This window comes from Cyclopterus lumpus, chromosome 4 (assembly GCF_009769545.1).
Source record: "Cyclopterus lumpus isolate fCycLum1 chromosome 4, fCycLum1.pri, whole genome shotgun sequence".
Taxonomy (NCBI): Eukaryota; Metazoa; Chordata; class Actinopteri; order Perciformes; family Cyclopteridae; genus Cyclopterus; species Cyclopterus lumpus.
The window spans coordinates 19,007,600-19,029,537 of record NC_046969.1 but is presented as its reverse complement, the minus strand read 5'-3'; the positions used below and the strand labels follow the sequence as shown (position 1 = coordinate 19,029,537).

Sequence of the window (21,938 nt, the reverse complement as noted above, 5' to 3'; positions counted from 1 at the left end):
AGTCTGATAGTGTAAATGACACACACACACACACACACACACACACACACACACAGTTACCCTAATCCTGTCTCACCTGCGTCCAGGCCTACTACTACTGTGCCATCATAGAAGACGTGATCCTGCGTTTTGCCTGGACGATCCAGATCTCTCTGTCCACAACGACCAAGATCCACTCTGTGGGCGACATCGTTGCCACCGTGCTGGCTCCCCTCGAGGTCTTCAGGTGGGTCTCAATTACATGACAACTCTTTTTCCATACACACACCTAAAGTCACACATGGGGGGCCCTTCCAATCCACTCATCCCCATCAGGCCCCCACACTCATTTCTAATACAGTTCCACCCTTCGCATCAGGTTCCCCCTCGTCTTCCGCATCCCCCTCATCTTCCTCATCCCCCTCTTACTCAACGTCTCTCTCTGCAGGCGTTTTGTGTGGAACTTCTTCCGTCTGGAGAACGAGCACCTGAACAACTGTGGTGAGTTTCGTGCTGTGAGGGATATCTCCGTGGCGCCACTCAACGCTGATGACCAGACGCTGCTTGAGCAGATGATGGACCAGGACGAAGGCGTCCGGAACCGTTCAGGCAAGAAGCCCTGGAAGAGGTCCTACAGCCTGTCTCTCCGGCGCCCCCTGCTGTCCTCCTCACAGTAAGATACAACATGGACATTTGGACATCTACACTACACTCATACATATTTATTTTAAGTTTGATTCATAAACACAGAGGTAAAAATGTACTTACTATAGAGACAAAGAAATCTACTGATATTAAACAAATAGCTTGAGTGTTACACTACAATAACAATTTTTTAATTGGTTAATTTTTGGACAACACTATACTATTTACTGTTTATTTTATAAAATACAATACATCAGACGTTGTCAGAGATTGAATGATGCAGTTGCCATTGTTGTACAGTTGTGTAAAACAGTGGTTCTCAAATGGGGGTATGTGTACCCCTGGAGATTTGTAAAACATATTTAAAATTAGCATCAATTAAATCAATAAAATATAAGTAAGTTTGTAAACAGAATTTTATATATTGTATATTAAATCTGACACTAATGCCACAGCGCTGTGTAATACATCTCTTTTTCAACCAAAAATGCTTTGCGCTGTACTTGGCTGAAATAATATTTTCACATGGGGTACATCCCTGAAAAAAGGTTGAGAACCACTCGTATAAAACATAAAATAACATATCTGTTGAAATGATAATATGAAATTAAACATAATAATAAAATCATATTTTTAATCCTCCTGTAGATCGAAAAAAGACACCAAGGTGCTGATTGAAGACACGGATGATGAGGCCTTCAGCTGAGTTCACAGCGTCACACACACACACACACACACACACACACACACACACACACAAACATACTATACTTATAAGGACCTCATTCACTAACACCCAACCCTTCTCCCTTATAGTGAAAACAGAGTAGTGACCCTCAGTCTAAACCTTTAAAGCGGTGAGGACCTCACTTTGGACAATTTACCTCATATTTACATCCCTGTGATTATATTTGGTCTTTATAAGTATAGACAACACACTCAATACACACGTTAATGCAGAAACACACAAGATAAACCTGCTGATGAAGCACAAACATAGTTTAATAGCTATAGTTGAGGAGAGAGCTTATGACAGTCAGACAGACAGACAGACAGACAGACAGACAGACAGACGTCAAGGGAACTCTTCTGCACATAAGTGGAAGCACAGACCACACTGCCCTGGGATCATCCTCCTCTTCTTTAAAAGAACTTTTACTTTGAGATATTTGTGTTATCTTCAGATTTTGTCTTTACTTGTTCTGGATTTATTTCAGAGAAGCTGCATTGATGACTGTTTACAATCCTTTTTAACTACACTAGGGTCAACAGGGAGAAGACAAGCCAATCAAAAGACTCAACACACATCACAGCATATCAAAACAATTCAACTGGTTTCAACTCGTTGATTCTTTTTATACTCCGCCTTTTTTTGGGTTGAGTTGTAATACCTTTAGTATAAAATCCCAACCTGGAGTCATTTGCAGGAAAAGTGCATTTTACACACAAAACAATGAAAAAAACTACTTTTACACCAAAAGGGATGTTTTGATTCAAACATTTCTAGTTTGTGAAGTTGCTTTGTAATATATTTAATATATTTTGATGTGCATTATTACTCTGTTGTAGTTGTTAAGTACTACTACATGTGTTGTTTATACTAGTGAGTCCAGCTGAGCATCTACACTATGATTGTTTATGTATTTTATACGGTTTGGAATGTTTCTCTTGGTTAGACTTGTGCCATGTTTTAAATAAGCTCATATTTAGATCTCAATTTATCCCCGCCCCAAAATTTGATGCAACACTGACTTGTGAATCATCGAGTCATGTCATCATAAAGTGCCCTATAGGATACGATATATGTGTGTGCATTGCTATTCTTTGCATTGACTACCAAAGCTTTACTTTTGTGAATGTGTCCATTCAACCTGAAAGTACCAGTAGTTTGAGTAGTGTGTCCAAAGTGATGTGATGTGCCCGTTCAAATATTCAGATACATAGTTTGTGATTCAAAGTGTAAATGCCAGCGGCTCTCAAACTGGGAGGGGGACCAGGGGGGGGGGAAACGAGGGGGCTCATCTTGCATCGTTTTGTTACTTGTTTTATAATATGAACTGATTTCTTTCACCTTTCAAAGTGGTGCAGTTTGAGAAGCCTGGTATTTAGCAACATTCTTCATATGGTCACCAGAGATCCTGAGCTCTGACAAAAGCTCAGTCGGTTTTGTACCCAACTTATATATTTAATTGTGCCTATAAACATGTTTTATAATTTGGGCTTCTTTTGTACCATGTGGGTGGTTTCCACCAGCAAAAAACCTAGATTATAACCAAATGATTCAGCCTCTTTTGATTTGGTTTCACCCAATTCTACTATATAAAACAGACTGCACGTGGACGATTAAACCTCGTCTAACGTGTGAAATATAAAAGTGGGTCCCTTTGATGATCTCATAGTTACTTTGTGGGGGTCAGATCTGGCACCACTGCAAAAGCTCTTTTGGTGCTCTTAAACAGTAAATATCTGTAAGCTGTGACCCGTTTCACAGCTCATGTCACCAGGTATGTGTTGTTTGTTTGTTTGTTTGTTTGTCTCTCATGTTCATTGTTTCCTCGTTCATTTTAGCACTTTAAAAAAAAATGATTTCAAGTGTTCTGATTTGTTAGATTAAATGTAATCTACTGTTGATAGGTAATTAAAGTTATTAATAACCAGGGAAAATGTGCTGTACATCTGACATCTACTCTTTACTCCCTCCTTTCAAACCGGCAGCCCACACTTAAAAACGCTGTAGGTTATCATTTTAAAGTGTGGTGGTGCTGCTGCTGGTGAAGCCCCTCTGGTTTCAGAGAAAGGATGCTAATGTTAAAGCTGTTAAAGTGTGTTTCACTTCCTGTTTGACCCCCCTCATTCCGCTCTGCTGTTCCTCCCTCTGGCTACGTCGCCTCACCAGCAGCCAGTCATGAGACACGAAGCCCAGAGAGCCACAAGACAAATGTGTTACAGAAAGTCCTGTAACTTGTTTTTCCTGTAGCGGCTAAAAGACTGAAAAGTGTTGTTGTGCAATGAGCTAAATGTGAACTAGAAAACTAGAAAGTAAAAAAATATATATGTTAAATAGGTAGAAGATGGGTAGCTTCCTGTCCCGTTTAAATACACTGGACACATGCCATACCACCTGTCTATAGGTATAAAACATGACACACACACACACACACACACAGCCCACAATGCACCTCTCTCTCGTCGGAGAGCAGACCATTTGTAAAAAGGCTCTGTTGTATGGCCTGCATGCTGCTTTAGTTTGACAATGTACATAGGTTTTAATTTATTTGACATGATGTGTATATTTGCAATCATCGTTGCTACTGTGACTGATTGATTTCATACGTTGACATTATTGCTCCAAGACAAGCAGTATTTCTTCGTTGATTAGGAGCTTTTGTTTTTGATTGATCACGATCCTGCACTCCTTTTCATGTGTAAATCTGTTGACAAGGTGTTTGTATAAAAAAAAAAATAGGGAGATAAAAATCCATACAACTGGAGAATGTGATTGGTGGTATCTTGTAGGTGATTCCTTCTTATTTCAGTGCTTCTGAGGGAGGTGTGAGGGGCAGATTACTGTGTCCTAAAAACTGTAATACTGTTTGTACATTTGTGAATGTGCATGAAGATATTGTGGACGTTACATCTGTTGTTGTGAACTGCCCTGCTGACAGAAGCACTTTGACATAGGGGCACAGGAACAGACCCGCACCATGGCAAGTTACTGTTCAACTGATCCCAGATCTGCATGAGTTTCTCTCGAATCAGCTCATAAACAGATCCTGGATCTTCACTTGAAGCCTTTTTTAAGATGCTTCTCTTTGAGGAAAACTAAATGTTTTATTGGCTGGTGTCCGTTCAGTATGTGTAACCCAGTGACGAAAGCAAAAACAGGGTTATTTTGTACAGTTAGTGTTTGATCCTCAGCCCTTAACATCCAATTCTTCTCATAAGTGACTTGGTTTCCACCGCTTGCTGAAACCTCCGTGATGTTAAAGTGCTCGATGTGTGTCGACCCCGCCCTCTCCTCCGTCTCTTGATGTCGTTCGTGCCCTTTCTCTAATCTAGCTGAACGTGATAGTACCTGTAGTCTGGTAGGTGGATGTTCTACTTTGATAAGATCCCCAAAAAAATATTATAGAATAAATACATTGTGGCTAAATGTGATTTTAAGAGACATAAAGAAAGGAAAATGTCTGATCCATCCTCCCCTGAATCCCTTTTACAGAGTAGTTTGTACTTGTCGATTGTATAACACCGTTCTATGATGGTTTTCCTGATGGTATTTGTATTTCTGTATACACTTTGGTGATCCTGTCATATCTGGGTTTTATAAACCACGATTATTTTTAAAACTCGCTCTGCCTCTCGACTCTTTCTGTTCTCTTTTACTATTAAACTAAGTATCGTCTGTTCCAGTCTCTTCTGATCGTTGAGTTCTCCGAGTGAGTTTCTGCCGTTAGTCGGCCTTGGATGCGGTTTTGTAAATATATGTAGCAGTAGTAAATCTACATTAACACGTTTTTGTATTATTCCTTAAACTCACATTTGTTTCTTCCTATTGCTTCATTGTTGACATGAATGACAAACTTTACTATGCCTTTTTTAAATTATTTTTTTATTTCATACGATACTTTGACATTTCCCACAACATTCTTGTGACAAACTATATTTACTTTTTGATGAAAATGTAATGACTTTTATTGTTTGACCTATTGTACTATAACTTTTTATTTTTCGAATGTCATACTATACGACAACTTATGACATACTATATATACTGACAATTTAATGACTGACAAACTAAACTACTTTTTATGAAATGTCTGACACTGTACTATGTATGCATTTGTGTTGGATAAATTATTTACGATATGCAGTGTTTTTATGATATACTATACTATGACTTAAATTACAATTTTAAGGACATTCTATGATTATAACTTTTTCATTACCTTTTTATAGACACTATACTATGACTTTTTAATGACATATTACACTATAACCCTTTAGGAATGATTTTTAAAATAGTAAAGTGCGTTAAAAGGACATAAAAAGGTCTGTATACAATGTCCTAATGAAAATTGTCAAAAGATGTTACAGTAAACTCATAGAAATGTATAGAAATATGTTTTTTTTTAAAAAGGCATATTATAGTAAGTCATAAAACATGTAGAAGTCACATTTTAAGTCACAGTATATACTTAAAGTAAAAAATGTCACAGTATTAAGCTTGTCATAAACACGTCATAAAAGTCAACGAATCTTACGCAAAATTCATTAATAATAAAAAAGAAAGTCAGTGTAACGCGTTACAAAAAAGTTGTAGGAAAGTTATAGTATAGTATGTCATCAAAAATCATTTTTAAAAATCCATACAATAGTTTTCTTTTGTATGTCTCAAATAGTCATAAAAATAGTTAGTCATAAGAAAAGTTTTTTAAAAACCTGGCACAGTATAATATTCATAGAAAAGAGAATGTCATAAAAGGTATGTTACAAAAAAGTTGTCCATAATTCAGAGTATCATAAGTCATATTAAAGTATGGAATGTCTGTTGTCTATCGTACAAAAAGGTATTGTATAGTAAATCATAAAAAATAATTTGTGCTATGTAAGTAAATAAAAAGTGATATTATTTCACACAAAAAATGTCATGAGAAATAATTGGTCATAATATACTATTTTAAAAAGTGATTAAAAAGCCATGAAAAAGTCATAGTATAGTATGTCATAAATGCCAAAAAAGTAAAAAGGCATAGTGGAGTTTGTCATAAAAAAAACTCCTATGGTGTCATCAAATGTTTGTCAAAAGGGCACAGTAAATTGTGTCATAAAAATGAAATACATGAAAGGTAATAAAATGTATGTCTTGCCAAAGTAAAAATGTCAAAGTATATCATGTGGCAAAAAGGTAATAAAAATATTCAGCATAGTACATCATTAAGAAGTGACGGTATATATACACATTACAAAAAGGTCATACAATAGTCATAGTTTAGTATGTCATACGTCATCCAAAATCTTTAAAGTCACTCACACCATACTATGTCATAAATGTATGATCTTAAAAATACCTAGTATACCATTTCATAATAGTATAATATGTAAAGTCATAAGTCATTTTATGAAGTACTATTTATGACCATTAAGAAAAAATACACAATGACTTTTTAAATGACATTTCTATGATGGATGGACAATGCTACGATTTTCTTTGAACATTTTTCATTATTAGGGATTTGGATGCTCAACTTCATTTTGTTCCCAGTGACCGTTTTGTTTATTGTGCCGTAGTTATTGACGGAGTGGAGTGCCTACTCAACTAAAAAGGTGAACAGTGTCAGACGATTCTTGACCTTTGAAACAGCCGTTAAAACAATCTCCCCACAAGGTCAACTAGAGGCCGTTCTGGTACTTTTAATGCATGATCTCCCTCAGCTGATTAAGATTACCTAAATGAATCTAAACCTCAATTTGTAAACCAGAGAAGACCGTAAAGTGCTCAGAAAGAAACTCCACTTAAGGAAACCATCTACAACCCAGCACGGCAGCCCTGCAATAATCCTACTTTAACAGAGCTCATTTATAGTTTAGGGCTTTAAATAAAAGTTACATCTCTTGATTAAGCACATTCGATTTCTCTATAAAATATTTGATAATTGTGAAAAATATCTAAATTTTCCAGAACTTAAGGTGACAACGTTTTACAGTTTTGTTTTGTTTCCATCAACAGCCTAAAACCCAAAATATTTTCAATATATAATAATAATAATAAACAGAAACTCACCAATTCCTAACAATTACTAAGAAAATTCCTCCCATTTCTGTTTGAAAAGTAAAAGTAAATGATAAGATTATCAAAATAGTTGCGGATTAATTTTCTGTACATCAGTATTCTATTAATTGTGTAAGCTCTAGTTTTGTTTTTGTTGACACATTGTCAGATCGGTCTTCTGTGGCTCTAGTTTCTATGTTTTACAATTGTCCGTTAAACTTCTCAAGCCAACAAACAACCTGTCAGTCAACATTTAAGAAGGTCACAACTAGGTTGTTTATTTTATGATAACTGATACAGGATAAATGTTATACATTCTATTTTAACACTGATATTTTGCTTTTATTTTCAATGTCAGTATGCAAAAAAAGACAATACAAAGTAAACATTTAGTATCAGGAATATGATACATAATTTGCCTGCTTCCTCCATATTAAACCAATTAATTTTAAGGTCTACTTGTTGCCTTGGTGATAAATTGTTTAGCTACAACACAAAAAAAAAAAAATGCAAAACATCAAGAGTTGGCTGACAGCAAACACTGTAAAGAACAACATGATCTTAAGATGTATCAATCAACTCGTGTAGATGCATATATAAAAATACAGGATCCCTGTTATGTATATATATATATATATATATATGCACATACAGTAACAATGCAATTACTAGAGTTGTAGAGCCTGTACTGGGCATAGAAACAGACAAAATGAAGAGAGCAGGATACACATACATACACACGTTTACCATTATCTCTCCATATAAACACGCATAAACCAACCAACCAACAAACAGAAGGCTCTCTGGCTTTAGAAGCTAAAAACTACACTTGACTTAAAAAAAAAAGAAAAAGAAACAGACATTCACATTTCTGAAACAAATTTCATGTTCTCGCCTGTTCAACCACCTCCGTGTCCATCAACCTTTAGTGCCACCAGAGAAGGTTGATGATGATGATGATGATTATGATGATGATGATGCTGCTGAGGATGATGAGCTCCATTTGTGCCATCGTGTCCGACTCGTCCCAATCAATCAGGGCCGAGTTCAAGCCCATTGATTACTTCACCGTCTCTGTTGGTCCCTTTTCTCCCCGTCATCGCTCCTCCCACTGTGCACTCATTCACTGACTCACTGTCCACTGGTATAAACAGTCCAGAGTCTGCACTGTGTTTCTTCATCCCTCAGTGAAAGTGAATGAGTGGACATGTCGTGGAGGAAGGTGGAGAAGCAGGACTACAGCTGTTTATATCTGTGTTTAGTGTATGAATGTCTCGTACGTCCATGCATTTACCTGTTTTGTGTACTGTCTGTGCGCCTCTACGGGGAGGCCGGGGCTTTGCTACCGCTGTAGTGAACTTGGTATCTGTTCACGGCTTGACCTTTCACCTCGGTCGACAGGCAGGTAGTCTTGCAGGGGATCATGTCCTCTTCCTCTTCGCCCATTAGCCAGTTCTGCACGGAGCGTTCAGCCGCGGCCGAAACGTGATCGGCCTGCCAGCCCTGGTGCCACTTGTCAAAGCGATCATGTTGGCCCGCTGCCACTCTGTGCTGCGACTGCGGAGGAAGAGGAAAAACTGTCAAGACACCAAACGGAGTTGAGTGAGCAGAAAATGTGCAGGTGAGGTTTGATCCAGACACCTCGTCACCACGATTCTCCACATCACACAGCAACAGGAAATGAGAGACTGACATTAAATGCAGACACCGGCCTACCTTCCTGGCCTTGACCAGTGCTCCTCTGCGGTACATGTAATCCTCAGAGTTCATGACAAACACCATCTTGTGAGTATTGAGTTTAAATCGACAGTCCAGACTCCCGGCGTTCTCCACGCCCAGCTGTCGGTGCCACTCTCTCCTGCAGCGCATCGCCTCGACCTGCCGCACCTGCCAGCGCCGGAAACGACGCAGGTTCCTACAAGAAGAGACACGTTTATTAGACTTTAACATGCTGATCAGATTACAATATATACAACATACTGTGAGGACAGCTGAAGGACATATTGATCAGACCCTGTTCTTTTTTACAAGTTGAGATGGCAACTATATCTCACATTGGACTTCATGTTTGAACTGAAACTTCTCCAGAAATCCGGAGTTGGGTGAGGCAACTAAGGCTTGACATTTTACTGTGACTGCAATGGAAACAGAGGCCTTCCAGTATTCAATAAAATAATAATACATTTTTATACCAAATCAATGCGAACAAATGTTCCTTTTTTTATTTTATAAACCATCTCTATTGTGCAAATGACATCTGAAGCAGATGTTTTTTCATACATTGATAGTGTACATTGACATAGAGGTAATTAAGAAGACCGATACTATCTATCTAATGCAATCACACACACACACAACATTTTACCCTGAAGGTTAGTATATGCAGTTTCTGCTGGTGAGACTGTCATATGTGTTGATTTAACTCGCTGGTCTTTGTTGCGCCCTTTTAGTCATACAAAACATTGCATTTTAATAAACTTAGTTCTGACAGCGTGTGGAAATTCATTGGATGCCCTGTTCTAAAAGGCGTTTCAAATATTTTGTCCACTATGGACAATATATTAGAAAGACAAGTGGGAAAGATATGAGGCCCATAAAGATCAGCTAGAAGTGACTGGACTAAGTGACCACAAGCTGGTCTGGCTGTAATATGTAGACAAGCCCAGGGGCTGTAAGATTAGTATATGCACGGCTTAAAATGAGAAGCGGTATAGTGAAGTCTCAACCTCCAAATATGTAAACAGTTATACCTGGGCAGAAATACAGGTTTGAAGAAGTAGCCCTCTGCTTGAGAACACAGACTGGACTCTGTTCCTACAAACTGCTCCATGTAGCTTGACAGGCACTGAGGGAAAAGACAGCAATTAACAACTTTACAGCAAGATCTATTAAGATTAAGAAATGTGTATCATTCATTATGATTTATATGATTTTATTTAGACATCTGAACAGTCCGTTTTGTAAAAGTGTGTTTACCTGTACATCTAACGGATCATCAGCCTGGGCCTCCTCAGTGTCCAGCAGCTCAACAGTCATGGTCACATGACCTTTGTTTTGGAGAAACATCACCTGAAGACACAAAGAAACATCTGTAAACCACTCAAATCAACTTACAACACCTGATTAAAGCTGGGGCTTTGGTGCGAGATGCTCCAATATATGACATTTAATCTAAAGAGGCCATGTTCATCTTGCTGTAGTTCAACTGCCTCTAAATAAACAGCGTCAAAAGGTCTGCGGTTCTTATCCAATATATTCTTTTGCTAAATTCATCAAATATCTTCTCATGGTGCGCTGTTTGTTCTGTGTGTGCACTAAAAACAATCTGGTGTTTATAGCCCTGGCTCTGTAAATGAAAAGGGAGAAGTGTGAGGGAGATGGACCGTAATATGGTTCACGCCGACGTCCCGGAGGACCGGTGTACGGCTGGGTGGATTTGTTCAAATATCAATACTCTCTTCTCCAGAATTCCACATTTAAAGCAGATTAGTCATAACGTAGAAGGTAAAACTGTAACCAAGTTTGCCCGTTTTTACACGTCAGATCAAAATTAGGATAATTATTCACTTTTAGTCAAACTGGACAAAACAATGCATTATAAAAAAATAACTATTAGTGATGTGCTTTGCTTTTCTGGATACATCAGTGTTCCATGTATTTTTTACAATTCTCTAAAATAAATATGAAAGTGTAAACTGCATATTACCACTGCAGCGGAGGTGGACTTTGATCATAGAAAATGTTTCAGAAAATCTCAGAGCTAAATATGCTATTCAGTCCGACAATCAGCAGGATTGTGTGCTCACCTTGAAGCAGTTCTCCTCAGCCATGACTCTCTCAGCTTTCCACTGGAAACTGGTCTCCCAGGCCGATCTGACACACTGCGAGGACAGGTTCCCCCCTGCGGCCCCCCTCTTCCTCTCAGCCAGGTAAAGATCAACCACCTGCAGGCAAACCTCGTCGCTCACTAGGTGCTGTAGCTGAAGTCAAAGAAAAGTGGGGGAAATGACATGTTAAATGTTGTGAACGAGGTCAAATAAATGTCATCATTGTCAGCGTGACCGTGAACTCTGCTTACCTGGCGAATGATATTGTGGATGACCTTGTCGATGGTGAAGCCGATGTAGGCGTGGATAGTGAACATCTCTCTCAGCGTGTCTTCATACTGTGTGGAGTCCAGGTTGCCATCTAGCAGGCTGCGCACCATATCAAGGAAGGCTGGGTAGTACTCCTCTAATTCCACCTCACCTGTGGGAGAAAGGGAAGTCACACAGCATGTAATAATGTAATTAAGGCAGCTGTGTGGAGGTGGACTGTGGCTCTGTTGTGACAGAAAGGCTTGGGCAGGAGTTGGACACCCTGTCTTCGCCTCTAACTTGAATAAATTAACTTCAAATTAAGTTCCCAACCAAAAGCAGCACTTAAAAATGAAGTCCTTGCTGGCTATTAAGTCAAACTGCCTGAAATGCCACTTCAAATGTTGGCAAATAAAAGAACACCAGTTGTTCTACACATCTGGAATCATTTTTCAAACAAGCCTTTCTTCAGCGTGTGGTGTTAACGGTGACTCAACACCATGAATACCGGAATAGTCGAGGTGAATTAACAGACTTAAATGCACTTTCTTCAGTGACCATTAATTAAACACAATTGATATATTATTACTTATTATGAATTTTTACAGGTCTTGATCATAGTTCCAGGATCAAAAACACAACACAACCCCGTAAATTAAGCTTATGTGTCCACGTTGCATCAGATGCGGCAGCTGGTTGAACCAACTCAAATTAAATAGGATTTTAAATACATTTTAGGATTTGCATAACCAACTAGTAGATTAACTTACTGGGCTGTTTGAGGCGCAGCTCCATGGCGAGGTCACATGCTTTTTCTCTTCTTCCTTCTGCCACGAGCAGCCTCTCCCTGCTCTGCTCGGCTCGGTGTTCCAGCAGCTGCCGCTCTGCCTGCCGGTAAACCCGCAGCAGCCGCGAACACAGGGTCTGGTGCAGCCGCAGGAAGAAGTACCAGTTGTTGTTGACGAAGAAAAGGTTGTAGATGCCATCCATCTCCTTCTGGTGCTCTGCTTCAGGGTCGCGCAGGTCTACCTTCTCCCCGGGTACACCTGAACCCATCTCCATCGGCGTAGATCCAGGGGTGGATGAGGCAGTCCCTGCAGGCTGGCTCGTGCTACTAGAGGTGGTGGAGGCCTCTGTGTCTGCAGGCTGAGATGGGCTGCAGCGTCTCCGCCTGGACTCACCGTTGAGCTGCTGCTGGGGTTGGGACTGGGTCTGGGGCGGCTGTGATTGGGCAGGTTGGGGTAGAGACTGACCACCTGTGGCTGCTGCTGCTGTTGCTCCTGATGAATTATTTGAATTACCATCTCCTCCTCCTGCTCCCCCTGCTGCTGCTGCTGCTGCTGCTGCTCCACCTCCTATTCCTCTCTCTACCACCTCCTCAGGCTCAACCTCTTCATCTGTCCAGTCTTCAGTATCACTGAGCTCACCGCGGCGGGAGAAGAACAGGTCAGGGACAAAGTGCTGGATGATGCGCTTGATGTGGTCCTTGTCATCTTTGTGGATGGTGGGCTGACGTTTGACATGGTAGATGATGAGCGAGGCAGCATCCTCCAGGATCTGTTTGTCCTCGTACGTAAACACCATGTGAGGCTCGCTGGATGAGGCTGCACCGGAGCCGTTACGACTCTGCTGCCCAACGCCGCCTTCTTCTGTGCTCTGCTCCTGACGCTGACACACAGAAACACACAGAGATGAATTCAGGCAACTTCAAAACCACACACTGACAAAAGGATTTTTATGGTGAGTTGCATCGATCCAGATAAATTAATTTCTGAGATAAGAAATGTCTGCCTATATAAAAAAGGGAAACATATGATCAATTAATTTAGTTTTCCGCCAACATCTGGACAAATGCTAAAACAATAAAAACTCAAAGACCATTGCTTGCTTGTTCTAGAGCAGTCGATTGTCTCCCTTGATCATAATTAGCAGACAAGAGTATAACCATGAACTTCTGATTGATTCTTGTGATGAGTCGAGTTGAAATTATGTCAACTGCTGTTTCCGAACTGTAAAGCTCAACTTTACAAGGATACCAGAAATTAAGAGAAAACACTTGCTTAAATTAATGGTTTGGCATCAACTCACCCAAACATCACAAATAAATGACCAGAATACGGTGATTTCTTTTGCTTGGTGGGCTCCGGGATTAAATGCTTTTTTTTTTTTTTTTAATTATTTGAAAGGGTTTTATTCTAAGTAAAATGTGCTGTAAAATTAGTAGTTACTAGTTGCAGTTTAAAATATAATAAACAATAATCTGGTGTCCGCCCTCCAGTATGGCTCTGCAACCTAATACAAACACCATACTAAAGTGTAGTTTTACACATCTGCAACCGATTATCTTTTCATATTATGACAACTAGTGTTGGGATGGCAGACAGGAAAAAAAAGCTGTTTACCTCATCGTAGACACTCTCTATCTCATTGAGAAGACTCTTCGACCGCAGGGCCTTCATGTCATTCTGTTTGAAGTTGACTCCTTGGTGATCGAGGGACTTCAGGTAAGCCTTCTCGTATTGCTCCCTCCAAATCTTATTGAAACCCTGCTGGGCGTCTCTCCACTCCTCTTCCTTGGCTTTCAACCTGCAGAAGAAGACACACCTTTAATGTAGAGACTTCACAAAATACAAATATGTGTCCAAACAAAAAGGTCCGTCACTGAACTTGCATGTGCACATAGACGTTTGATTGTAAGAGTTAAAGCATCAGTGGGAGGGAACATGTCAGTTTTCCAGGATAAATTCTTCAGGTGAAAGCCTGCCACTGGTAAAACATAGTTCAAGGTGCCTACATACAGAACACTGAATACACAAAAAAAAAAAAAATTAAAAACAAGTGTTGCTGATAGAGTTCACCTTATAGCCTGGTGATAAAAAGATCATACTCATACTGTCAGCAAATAAACATTTCTATCAAACTTTCACTTAAATCTTAAACACTTCCCTGCTGGTAATGTCAATTACATGTGCCGTCTAACTGAAAGCAACAATCTCCTTTCCATATTCAAAAAGTTGATATATCAGACAATCTATCAATAGGTCTAATTAACAGTAATAGTACTTCATACACATCGAAAACATGAACTGAATTTCTTCCATTGAACATTTTACCGCTAAAGAAATTGGAAATAATAAATACAGTGCTGACCTCTTCAGCACCACAGGCACAGCGGTAGCGGGACTCCTCTTCAGTCCCTCAATGATCTCAGGGGCTTTGTCACCATAGATACGATACACTGCACGACGCTGGATGACCTCGGAGGTTCCGCCCAGACAGTCGTCTAATCTGAACCGGTCCTGGTCCTCCGGAGAAAGACGGGAGAGCTTCTTCTGCACGCTCTCTAGCACCCTGATGGTGGCCAGGTTCGTCTCCAGAACCACATCCAACTGTAAGTGGAGCGTTACAGACACAGAGAGTTAGGAAGGCAGTCACCAACTACATTTTAGTGCCAAATGCTCTATGCGTTAAAGCTCATTATCTCCTCTTTTACAAGAGCAGGGACACAAAAAGATTAAAACGTTAATTGCGTAAATTGGGATGTTTACTCTACTGCTAGACAAGAAATGCAAATACAATCGTGGTTAGGATGTTTGTACCTCAAATCTTTCGTCCTCGCAGCGATGCAGCTGCTCCTCATAAGGAGTCTTCTTCGAGCTGACAAAGGTGGAGTCCTCTGACCAAGAGGGAAATGACACCCAGGTGTCGTTCAACACCTACACGCATGCAAAGAGTAAACTCATCAATGGGAAAACCATTTTCCATCGGAGAACACTTCACAATGACATTCTATTGAAGCAGATTTTGATAATGTATTACATTTATGCTAGAAAACACAGAAATATGTCAGCAAAAGTTAAGGAAACATGTCGACAATGCATGATAGTTTAAGAGGGTCTACCTCCTTGCATAGGGCAGTGCGCCCGCTGCATTTAGGCTGCTGGTAGGTCTTGGGCAGCGCTCTGTAGCTGGACCCCAGCCGCTTGCAGGAGGCATAATCCACCTCCCTGCCCCCTCCCCCCTCCATGTAGCGATCCGACAGCCCTGATACGACATGAGAGAGCTCTTTGTCCCCCAGAAAAGACTTGAACTGTGTGTACAGTTCAGGAAACTTCCTGGAAGGAGATGGATGAAATTATGAATGAGAGTTCAGGAGAAAAACAGCTAATCAAAAACCAAGAAGTCCATCAGAATAATCTCACCAATGAGTGTAATGTGAAAAAATTAAAATAACTGCAGTTTTATTTCTTATGGCATAGTTTGTTTCATAAGTGATCAGATCTTATACGATCCATATGTAATGATTATACATTTTAAATTGTTTAATGGTCCAGACATTTTTTTACAGTAATACCAGTATAACTCTTCTACAAGACCACTCAATAACTTCTACACTTTCGGTGAACTCTCTGCAGCTACTGTATCCATTCGTCTGATTTCATCCAAACAATTCACACATCTGTTCATCCACTCACCCCAGGAAAGGAGTGACCAGTTGGAGCAGCTCTGCTCCCGACACTACTTCCTGGTTAAACAAGGCAATGCAGCGCAGGAAGTTCTCATACACCTCCTGGCTTTTAAACAGGCGACGGACCTGAATGATGAGAGGGTTGACAGGAAAGTCAGACCAATTAATAAAAAGACATTATAAATACTGTGGCAGTGGGTCAAAAGAACAGCATGAACCAAGAAAGAAACAAATTGCCATGCCATGATTCACTGCCATGGAAACTGGTGCCTCACCTTATCAAAGAAAGAGAATTCTCTTAAGACTCCATGTTTGCCAACTGAAGCAAAGGACTGATCTTTGGTACAGGAATACTTCATTTTCTTCTAAATAAAAAACAAAGAAATGAATGATCTTTATATATGTAAGTCTTAATTAAATGTGTTGTAGTTAAAGCTTTTGAATCGTTGCTTTAGGAATGATAGAAAATGTTGAATCCTTTTCAAGGTCATGTGTACATACAGTATATATGCTATATCGGTGCATTTCCTGAGGCTGTTATTCTAAATTGAGAGTTTACCTTGAGCAGAGGGGACATGTGCTGCAGTAGGATGGGCCTGGGCCTCTTTTTGTTTTGTTTGGTTAGTATGTCCTCTTCCTCCAGCCTTTTCAGCTGCTCTTTGCCTCCTGTCAGTGAGCTGCCTGTGAACTACAGAAGATGAAGCACACATGAAAAGTGTCACAAGATAGTGTCAAATGCCCATCACAAAATTTCCCAGAGACCAAGTTGACATTAAATTCCACGTTTTATGCAACCAACAGTCCTTTGAATATACTTTCATGTAAAACTTTTTAAAAACACTGCAAAATATCCACATTGAGAGGCAAAAGAGTTTGGCCATTTTTGCTCTTGATAATTACTTCACGTTGATAAATCAATCATCAAAATAGTTGCCAATGAATGTTCTGTTGATCAACTAATTTACTGAGTTGTTTCATCTTTACTTTGGACTTGCACTTTGAATTACTGAAGTCAAAAAGTGATTATTTTTTGCAATACTTTGACTACTAGGAACATGCAAAAAGGAATTGTCTGAGCTGTAGCATGGAATAGAAAAATGTAATTAGCAATTATGTTGAGATGTGCATTAAAACACTGAAAAGAAGAAATAACAATAGAAAATATTCCTTTTTTTGTGCCGAGACAGGTCACCGATTATAAAGCAACCTTTTTGATTTTTGCATTACATTATTTATCTCTGTCTGCTGCTTCTACTGACCAATGATCTCTTGGCATCAGGTAAGAATTGCCCGAACTCAGCCAGCAAGTCTTCTTGCCCTTTGAAAAGACTGGCAACTTTAGAAAACACCTCATCCTCTGTCATCCCACTGCTGCTACGGTTGCCTCTACTCTCCTTCACCTCCAGCTGCTCCTTCTGGGGGGCAATATGGGAAAAATGGTTTTCAGAGATGGGAAATGTCATTCAAAATTTTAAAGAGAAGCTCCATGTTGAGAATCTTTGGCTTGGATAGACATGGTAGTAGTATAGAATTTGATACTAGACAAAACACATCACCTGCAACCTTTATTTACTTGTTCAATTATTCTCAAGCTATTTAGAAGAGGACTGAAATTACCACTCGAATAACAGTGCTGAGAGACATTTTCTTTGCTAAAATGCAACAAGTACTGTGCAATGTTTGAGGTGGAATAGGAAGAATGTCAGAAAAACTAAATACATTGTCTATATTCTATCACAATATGCATTTAAGAAGCAACTTAAGTCTCTACATTTCCTCTCCACAGTACCTGATAGGTGTGAAGAATCTCTAGGAAGGCTCTGTAGATCTCTGGGTGATCCAGGAAACGGTTCTTAATCTTGTTTACATAGCTGATGGCACTGTCAAACTCTACGGGGCTCGTCTCTGAGGCAGGTGGGGATACGGACGAAGTGGTCGCCTGGTTCTGGCTCTCTCTGCTAGTCAGGGGAAGAGAAAGCCTGCTGGGAGGCTCTGGAGGTCCTGCTGGGGTTGAGGAGGACAAGGACTCTGATGAGGCTGCCTTGACTTCACTGGTCTGGGCAGGTCCAGCTTCATTGTTGGCAGCAGTGACACTACCTGAGGACGCTGTCACTGCAGGTGTGGTAACACTCTTCCCCTGCTGGCCTGGGGATACCTGGACAGATGAAGAATGATGAAGCTGCATGGTTAAAAGTGCTTTAAATGTAGGGAACTCAAGTTGTTTACTTATAATATTAGCAAGTAAATACCAGCAACAGATGGCAGTTAAGCAATGTTAATGCGAAAACAAAAGTAGTACATTACACTGTGTCAGTGGCCAAAATCACTCCCTTGTTCACTCATTTACTACTTATGATAGACTTTGTAGTGAGCAGTAAATTGCACTGAGTCAAATTATTTGAGGTGGATGAGGATGAAAGTTAAGTAAAACTACAACCCTCAGTAACAACTGTTTTTTTTTTTTTATGTTATGGTATCTTTAAAATGTGGCAAATTGTTGGATTTTTTGCAGAAAGTAATTTCAATTTCCCATTGCGTTGTGACAATTCTTTAGGGACCAAAATAAAATGGCCGACAGTAAATTTGGTGCACTTTATGGTAAAGACGGAGGGATTTCAGACAGATGAACTGTTTCCCTTAAAGTTACATTTTTCATTATGCATTTCTTTTGTCTACTGAGTTAGTACCACATTTATATCGAATGAAATATTTACAAATAACGAGCCGTTTTTGGAAAATCTATACGGCTTATTAAATACAAAAACATTCATCCAAACCATATTTAGTGACCAATTGAAGCCACACCGCCTCCAATAACGGTTTTGATGCTAATCTCAATTAACACTATGTTGTATAACGCATACCTCTGCTGGTCATAAGGCTGCCCTCACACATTATGTAGGTCAAGCTGTCCAAATCAGAAAATCTTTCACAGAAGAAGAAATCATTGGCATTTGGTTCTTGACAAAAAAATAAGTTTGAGCTGCAGCCCAACACAACCGCTCAGTTTTGAGCCACAGTGCATCAAAACATTACAAGTGTACTCTGTGTTGGAGACAATGTATGTAAATAAATAAAGTTAAATCAATATTAGCTGTCTAAGAGAAATGCCCACCCATTACACTATTTTTTAATATGCATTACATACACTATTAAACACACCTTGCTAAAAAAAAAAAAAAAGAACAGTCCTGTCTTCATGAAGTTATATTTTCATTGTTTATTGAGACTGTTGCTTCAACTCTATAATACATAAACTGGCAACCGAGTGTATGTGTACAGTCAGCATGGCATATTCATTCAGAACTGCTTTTAATGTGTGCTCTATTTATTTATTTATTGCTAATTTTAGCTTTTAGGATGTTTTAAAAATGTTATGTAAAGTGTCTTTGATTACCTTGAAAAGCGTTATAAAAATTAAATGCATTATTATTATTATCTTGACTGAAATTTTTTTTTAAAGCACCCAATTGAAATTAAGTGCAGAAGAAGCAAACATGTTCCTCTTAAGATGTGTAAAGTTCAACATACTTTACTTTCAGCACACCATACGTTTGTTTGTATGATGCACCTGCTGAAAAGTTCAATAAATAAAGCATTCGTTTTGAGAATTTAATATCTCACCTGTGTGGAGAACGGAGATTGGAGGAAAGCAACCCCATTTTTGGGGACTTCTATCCGATAGCCCGGTGGTAGAAAGGCATTGAAGCCCAAGACTAGGTCCGGGTGTCCATGGAAGAGCTGCGACACACGGTTGATCACCCCCGGTGTGTCGATGCTATTCAAGAGAACAGACAGACACAAAGACAAATAGAGAATTAGCTTGCTCACTCATATGCAGCATGACGACAACCACTTCCTGATCAAAAAGTGTTGCAGCTTAGTTAAAAGAAGGAAACAAGTGACAATTTCTGAGTGATTATAAACTGCTGGATAAGAAATCTGGGATGCCATCTGCAATTCCTTTGTTATTGATAAATGCCTTAAAATGTGTGGTTGATCTCTCCGTACTAATATTTGCAGCATGATCAAAGTCTACACAGAAGCTCGACAATTTCGGTGTCTCAAAAGACTGTATTTGGGAATACAGTAATTAAAAACGTATAATTAAAACGTATAATTTAGTGAGTAACTTCTTGCATAAATACCTCTGCGACTTGAACTCTTTCATGATGTCGAGAAACTTGTTGTATATGCCAGGATCATTTGCAAAACGAATTTTGACTTGGTCCAGATAGGACAAGGCATCTTCAACCTAAACACAGAAAGAAAAAGAAAATCAGGAATACAGCATAAATTACAATCAGTCTTTCTAGGACCTGTGGTGAAGATTGTTAATAAAACACTCCGTTCGTGCTGTTGATGACCATCAGGGATCTCAATCCAGGTCCTATATATTGGCAAGTACTATAATAATCAAAATATTGCTCAACACTTTACGTGGAAATATCTTCATGTGAAGTTATACAAGTGGGAAATGTTTGCTTTGCTCTGCATCGTCAGCTGGAGTGATGTATACGCTGTACAAGTAACCGTGAAATAAAGACATAAATAAATAAATAAATAGGCGAATACAAGAAACAACAAGCAGCTTTTGTTCTCTCGACCTCGGCTTTCTTTATTCACAACACCCAAACTAGGTTGAGGTTGAGGTTGAAACAAAAACAAAAATGTGTCCCCCCACAAAGCGTTGAGCCCAGCAGTCCTCTCATCTCGAGAGGGTCGCTGAAGCTAACGTTAGCCAACTGACACACAACTGACGACAATAACTCCACGAACACTTACAACACAGATCTACACCAAACGCTTCGCCGCAGCTGCTCCCGAGCTGGCGGCGTCGTGTTGGCAAAAACAGCACGATGATGTTCAACTAACGTTACTGCGATAACAAAGAAAACGTGTAATGAAGCTGCTAATCAAGTGGAGTAGCCGTTCTTTGGCTAGCCCGGCTGACGTCCTCCACTTTGTTCAGGGTGGCTGAAAAAAAAAAAAAAAAAAAAAAAAACGAACAAGGAGGAACTTCCCACAACCGAGGTTTGAGTTAACGTTCGCTCACAGCGACTGTTATTGACATCGTAAATAAGAAACTACCACTAACTGTGTCACTCGACTGTCACTCGGACGTACACTAATTAAATATATCTTCCACGTTTCATCTTAAATGTCCAATGTTAAGCAATGAATTGACGTTACTTTTAATAGGCCACCGAGCTAACCGACGCTAGCCAGCCGTTCCTTTCACTACTCTCGACGCGAGGGGAGAAAGAGAAAAGCCTGAAATCCAGTGCAATGATCCGACGAACAAAATGGTTCTGACTCCGAGGGACTTTTCCCCCTTGTCGTGTCCGTTGTCTGCTTACCTTCAGCTTCTGGAAGTGCTGCTGCTGCACTTGCTTTTGCGTTATAACGTAAGGCTTGTCTTGGATTTGGTTTATTTGCTTCGCGGTGCTGTGCGCTTGAATCTTCGCCATTATCCCGGCGACAAGGGGGCTGGAGAGCCACCAGCACAACTTGAGAGGGAAGCTTCGCTGTTACCTCCAGTTGTTGGCTAGCCGACAAACCTTCCTCTCGGTCGGGAAGCCAGCCTGCCAGCGAGCAACCCTACTTTGCCTAGCTGGACAGTCTCGGCACAGCGCAAAAGGACGGACAATCCAGCGGAGTGGAGGGTGATGACAGACGAGCTGCTACTCGCTGCGACTTTGATTAAACATCACCCATCGAATTAAACAAGCTGCTCCAAGAAGCGTCGGGGAATAAGCTAGGGGGACAATGGTTGCCGTTTATCGTATTTAAAATAACTATCCCCTGTCTCTTTAAATTCGGCGGCAGCGGTCTGTCTTGGCGTCCGGAAGCCAGAGTAGAAGTGAAAAATTGAAAAAAAAAAAAAGAGTGAAAAATTGAACTGCGCAGCCGCAACGATGGGAGGAGCCGAGTGCTCGAGAATCAGATTGCTCCACTCCCCCTTCACTGCTACAAAGGAACAATGTTGCCCCGTGCACGA

At 39.9% G+C, this 21,938-nt stretch overlaps 2 protein-coding genes across 5 annotated transcripts in view; one reads left to right on the top strand and one right to left on the bottom strand.

Moving 5' to 3' along the window:
- The window catches only part of xpr1a (xenotropic and polytropic retrovirus receptor 1a), a 61,027-nt gene extending 58,603 nt beyond the window's left edge, over window positions 1-2,424 (top strand). Inside the window, exons 13-15 of the mRNA XM_034530587.1 lie at window positions 87-226; window positions 428-652; window positions 1,273-2,424. Of these exons, the coding sequence (XP_034386478.1) occupies window positions 87-226; window positions 428-652; window positions 1,273-1,330 (423 nt within the window). The 3' untranslated portion in view covers window positions 1,331-2,424. The remainder of the gene's footprint in view (window positions 1-86; window positions 227-427; window positions 653-1,272) is intronic.
- A 5,221-nt stretch (window positions 2,425-7,645) lies between these two features.
- Window positions 7,646-21,798, bottom strand: sin3b (SIN3 transcription regulator family member B). Of its 4 annotated transcripts, XM_034530121.1 has the most exons (20): window positions 21,298-21,798; window positions 20,086-20,192; window positions 19,562-19,715; window positions 18,035-18,092; window positions 17,727-17,938; window positions 17,197-17,352; window positions 16,497-16,625; window positions 16,213-16,302; window positions 15,945-16,063; window positions 15,371-15,584; window positions 15,069-15,185; window positions 14,620-14,858; window positions 13,872-14,055; window positions 12,240-13,137; window positions 11,472-11,641; window positions 11,200-11,373; window positions 10,370-10,462; window positions 10,144-10,238; window positions 9,110-9,308; window positions 7,646-8,950 (listed from the first exon to the last, which is right to left on the bottom strand). In XM_034530121.1, the coding sequence occupies exons 1-20, from the start codon at window positions 21,406-21,408 to the stop codon at window positions 8,714-8,716; spliced, it is 3,756 nt and encodes a 1,251-aa protein (XP_034386012.1). In that variant the 5' UTR covers window positions 21,409-21,798; the 3' UTR covers window positions 7,646-8,713. The 4 variants fall into 4 exon arrangements, with proteins under 4 accessions (XP_034386012.1, XP_034386009.1, XP_034386011.1 ...); XM_034530118.1 differs by having other exon boundaries at window positions 17,727-18,092; XM_034530120.1 differs by having other exon boundaries at window positions 16,213-16,299; window positions 17,727-18,092.
- Window positions 21,799-21,938: the final 140 nt, after the last annotated feature.

Bases quoted from the DNA above. Each gene is read 5' to 3' on its own strand.
- sin3b (XM_034530118.1), bottom strand. From the start codon at position 21,408: ATGGCGAAGATTCAAGCGCACAGCACCGCGAAGCAAATAAACCAAATC. The intron at 16,303-16,496 runs GTAAACTCTCAA...TTTTTTATTTAG, and splicing joins ACATGTCCCCTCTGCTCAAG to AAGAAAATGAAGTATTCCTG. The intron at 10,239-10,369 runs GTAAACACACTT...CTTTTCCCTCAG, and splicing joins ATGATCCGTTAGATGTACAG to TGCCTGTCAAGCTACATGGA.